This window comes from Hordeum vulgare, chromosome 6H (assembly GCF_904849725.1).
Source record: "Hordeum vulgare subsp. vulgare chromosome 6H, MorexV3_pseudomolecules_assembly, whole genome shotgun sequence".
NCBI classification, from domain to species: Eukaryota; Viridiplantae; Streptophyta; class Magnoliopsida; order Poales; family Poaceae; genus Hordeum; species Hordeum vulgare.
The window spans coordinates 532,364,856-532,369,127 of NC_058523.1; the positions used below are offsets into that span (position 1 = coordinate 532,364,856).

The window sequence follows — 4,272 nt, forward strand, 5'->3', positions numbered from 1 at the left end:
TACAGCACGAGTGAAACTTCATTGTAACGCGGGGCGCTGCAGCGCAGATCTTGACGCCGCCGGTGAAGTTCCATAGCAACCACCGGTGAAGCTCCATTACAGCCGTCGATGAAGCTTCATAGCAGCTCGGGGTGCTGCATCGCAGCTCTTGGAGTCGCTGGTGAAGCTCCATTATAGCCGACGATGAAGCTCCATAGCAACACCATCCATGGTAACACCGGCGACGCTCCATTGCAGCATCTATGGCGGCTCGGTGGTAGCCTCGTAGCAGCGCCGGTGAAACTCGCAGGGGAGGGGGTGGTGGGAGAGAAAGGAGATCATGCGTTCAGAGAAGATAAGGTGGGGGACGAGCGGTGCGTCGATCCAACGGGACACGTGTCGACCAACCGAGGCGCCTTACGGAGAGAAAAAATCAGCCGGTTTATTTAAAGCGTTTTTCTAACTTTAATGGTGAAACATGACAACCTTTTGTTTGAATAACAAATTTCAGTTTTTATTTAGATAATAATTTTTATTATAAAAATGTCAGGCCAGTTTTGCTCCTTGACACAACGAGTGGCGCTGAGTGAAAAAAGTTGCCCTTCCACAAGACCGGACTATCACTGTGTCGGCAAGCAGCCAATCTGAGTTGTAAAGGGCGCCTTTTGGTGAGCTCGACAGTGTGCTACTCCCTCCGTTCGTAAATATAAGACTTTTTATAGGTTGCACTACGAACTATATACAGATGCATATAGACATATTTTAGAATAGATATTCACTCATTTTGTTTTGTATGTAGTCTTTTAGTGTAATCTTCAAAAGGTCTTATATTTTAAAACGGAGGGAGTACATGCCATTCCCTGTTTGATTCACGCGGCGCGTCATGAGGCGCTGACGCCACGATGCGCGTCTTTCTGCCTCTTTCTGCCTGAGCGACCACCCTGGCCAATTGAATGCCATTCCGTGACAAACACAGCTGTTCCATTTCGCCATTCATCCAGAGTTCCTCCTAAGATCCGGAAAAATTCCGAATAAGCCACTTGTCTCCACGGAGCAAATTCACTGAAGCGAGCGAGAAGCCGATGGCTTGAACTGTAAATTCAGAGACAAGATGCCAATGCACGTCTGATCAACGTGCTCAATGCGCACTCTGACCCAGCCTACAACGAACGAACTAATCAGAATCAGTTTAGTAGCAACTTGATTCCGGTGGAGCGCCAATTCAATAAGCACCGCCCGAAACAAGAGCGGCTGCGGCTAATTTTGATTCCAGCTGATTTTAGGTAGACCTTCCTCCTGGTTCCAGAGCTTGGGTGTGGCGCAATCATGGCGGAACATGGCCTCGCCTCCCCAACGACACATCTTAAAAATATTCTGACAGGATTTCCTGCTCTCCCTCCAACTCCAACTCTCCATATATATCAGCCTCCCGTCCGTAAGCAGAGCAGAGCACCACCCACCTCCAATCCAATGGCCTCCTCCTCCTCCTCCACTTGTGGCAGAGCCCAGCTGGCCATCGGCCTCCTCCTCGCCGTCGCGCTGGGCAATGCGGCCCTCGTCGCCGTCGTGGACGCCGGGTACCCCCGCGGCGGCGGGGGGGACTACCGGGCGCAGTTCCTGTTCCAGCAGAACGCGGCGCGGGCGGCGATGGGGCTGCCGGCGCTGAGGTGGGACGAGCGGGTGGCGGCGTACGCGCGGTCGTACGCCGAGTCGCGGCGCGGGGACTGCGCGCTGGTGCACTCGCCGGGGCCCTACGGCGAGAACCTCTTCTGGGGCAGCGGCACCGGCTGGGCGCCCGCGCAGGCCGTCGGCGCGTGGCTGGCGGAGCGGCCGCGCTACGACTACTGGAGCAACCGCTGCACCGGCGGCATGTGCGGCCACTACACGCAGATCGTGTGGCGCGGCACCGCCCGCGTCGGCTGCGCCATGGTCGACTGCTACAATGGCCGCGGCACCTTCATCACCTGCAACTACGACCCGCCCGGCAACTACGTCGGCATGCGCCCCTACTGATGATCACCGATGACCCGCCCGCTAGCGCCGTCGTCGCGCGTTTGTTGCCGCCGCCCCGTCTCGTCGGTCTTCGTCGCAGCTCCGTCGCCGGCAGGCACGTAGGGCGACACGGCGCGGCCTAGTACGACTACGATCTTGCTGTCTCATTCATTGTTGCTCATCGAGAGTTGAAGACGAATCGATGGAGATGCCACGAGTGTACAAAGTATTTTTTTTTTTACTGCTACTGCATTTCAATTTTCCTTGGCAAAGTGTATACTCCTGTCGAGGTTACGAAACATAATCTGAATTCTGAAATGAACCGTGAGCTGCACATTTGGCTGCTCTGTCAAGTAAAAGAACCCGGCATTCCTTCGGTTTTCGCTTATTGGCGTCTCAAGAATGGCAGCACTTTGTCTGGAAAAACAAAATGACAGCAAGTTGCAAAGGAGAATGGTGAGCTCTGAGCTGCTGACGCAAAAAAAAAGTCCACTTTTTGGCGTGGCTGGATTCCTCAGCACGAGCTGTCGAAGTGAGCTGTGTAGTACTACATGAGCATGCATAGTCGAGTCGAGGCTGGCTGGCGCATGTGCCACCTTGCCTGCCAGTATGGATTGAGAGAGAGAGAGAGAGACAGAGCCTGGGCCGCCTGCTCTCCGCTCTGCTCTGCTCTCCCAGGTCCAGGCGTGCGATGCGTCATGGGCACTTGGAATCCGATGCTGTGCGGCGGTGCGGCCCGGGGCTCCTTCAATTCCCCTCCAACTCCACGGCGCCACGCCAAGTTGCAACCCTCGCGCATTCATTTTCGCGCCATGGCAGCAGTAGCAGTAATAGCAAGACGCGTCCAGTTGTGCAGCAGACGTAACTGTACATGCGCGCTGCAGCTACGATGCTCGCCGGCCGGCGGCGCCACGGCGTGTGCGGGTCTCCGGCGACTCGGAGCCGCCCAGTGGCTGAGTATCATATGCGGGTCAAAGACGAAGGGATCCCGTTCCTGGTGGAGCGAGAGGAGGACGGTCAAGGTCTCGGCTGCGCTTGGGGGTATCGAGGATGTTGCGGTGCAGGTCGTGTGGCAAATGTCAACAAAGGTGCAGCGTGCGTTGGGTGGGGCGCTGCGGACTTGACAAAGGAGCGCGCATGTGCTCGCGCGCTTGCAACTGCCAGGGTCGTCCCCTCGCACCCCCGCTCCGAGTGTTTTTATTTTCTTTGAAAAATGATAGAGACCTTTTATCTTTTTCCTATCGTCGGGGTCCATGACGATAGAGTATAACACCCTACCGTCAAGGACTCTAACGGTAAGGTTTGCATGTCTTATCGCAAAAAATAATAAAATATCGGACAGAGTGCATCTCACACCTACCGTCAGATACCTTGAAGATAGAGTTATACAATCTACTGCCGGCATATTTGACAGTAGGGATGCGTCGTGCTGACGTGGATAAGTTTCCTATCGTCAGAGTCCTTGATGGTAGGTTGTTATACCCTAGACCCCGGCGATAGGAAAAGCTCAAATCCCGAATTTTTGGAAAAGCTAAGGTCAGATTTGGATGAATTTTTAGAAAAGGTGGAAACAAGAAATTTGTGAAAAACGAAGGTCAGATTTGGATGAATTTTTAGAAAGGGTGGAAACACGAAATTTGTGAAAAAGTAAGGTCAGATTTGGATGGATTTTTAGAAAAGGGTGGAAACACAATTTTTTTGAAAAACTAAGGTCAGATTTGGATGAATTTTTAGAAAAGGGTGGAAACACGAAATTTTGCCCTTCGAGGCACAAAATGACATGGACACGGGGAGCCCGGCCTACAAAGCATTTGTAGACTTAGCAAATCCAACATTTTCTATATATCCACGGGCGTGTCCACAGACACAGCTCGTCAACCGCATTGTCTCAAATGCGAATTCTCAAATTCATACAATCAATGCACGCTGATAATACGATGTAAATTGTTTGAATTTCAAAAGTTCAAAATGAAGCAAAACAAATCATAATTCAACAATCCGAACATGTCAAAATAAAACCGGTGTCCGAGCGTATAGGACAGTTCGAAATTAAAGTAAAACAAATCATAATTCAACAATCCGGACATGTCAAAATAAAATCAGTGTCACATCGTATATGATGCCTCACTTGCTTGGTAGGATCACTGGTCGGACGCCATCCATGTGTCGTGCTCTGCCTACATCTCGGTTGCATGCTCCGCGTGCATCCTTCCCGCATACCCTGCCTCCATCCTTGCCGAATGTTGTATCGCCATCCTCGCTGCCTCTTACTCCCTACACTCATTGATTTCCTTCTTCTTC

General features: G+C 52.2%; 1 protein-coding gene across 1 annotated transcript; it reads left to right on the forward strand.

The window, feature by feature from the left end:
- The first annotated feature begins 1,033 nt into the window (after positions 1 to 1,033).
- On the forward strand, positions 1,034 to 2,330 carry LOC123404542 (pathogenesis-related protein PR-1-like). The gene has a single exon (XM_045098469.1). It carries the CDS (start codon positions 1,306 to 1,308, stop codon positions 1,990 to 1,992), a length of 687 nt encoding a protein of 228 aa, XP_044954404.1. The 5' UTR covers positions 1,034 to 1,305; the 3' UTR covers positions 1,993 to 2,330.
- The last annotated feature ends 1,942 nt before the right edge of the window (positions 2,331 to 4,272 follow it).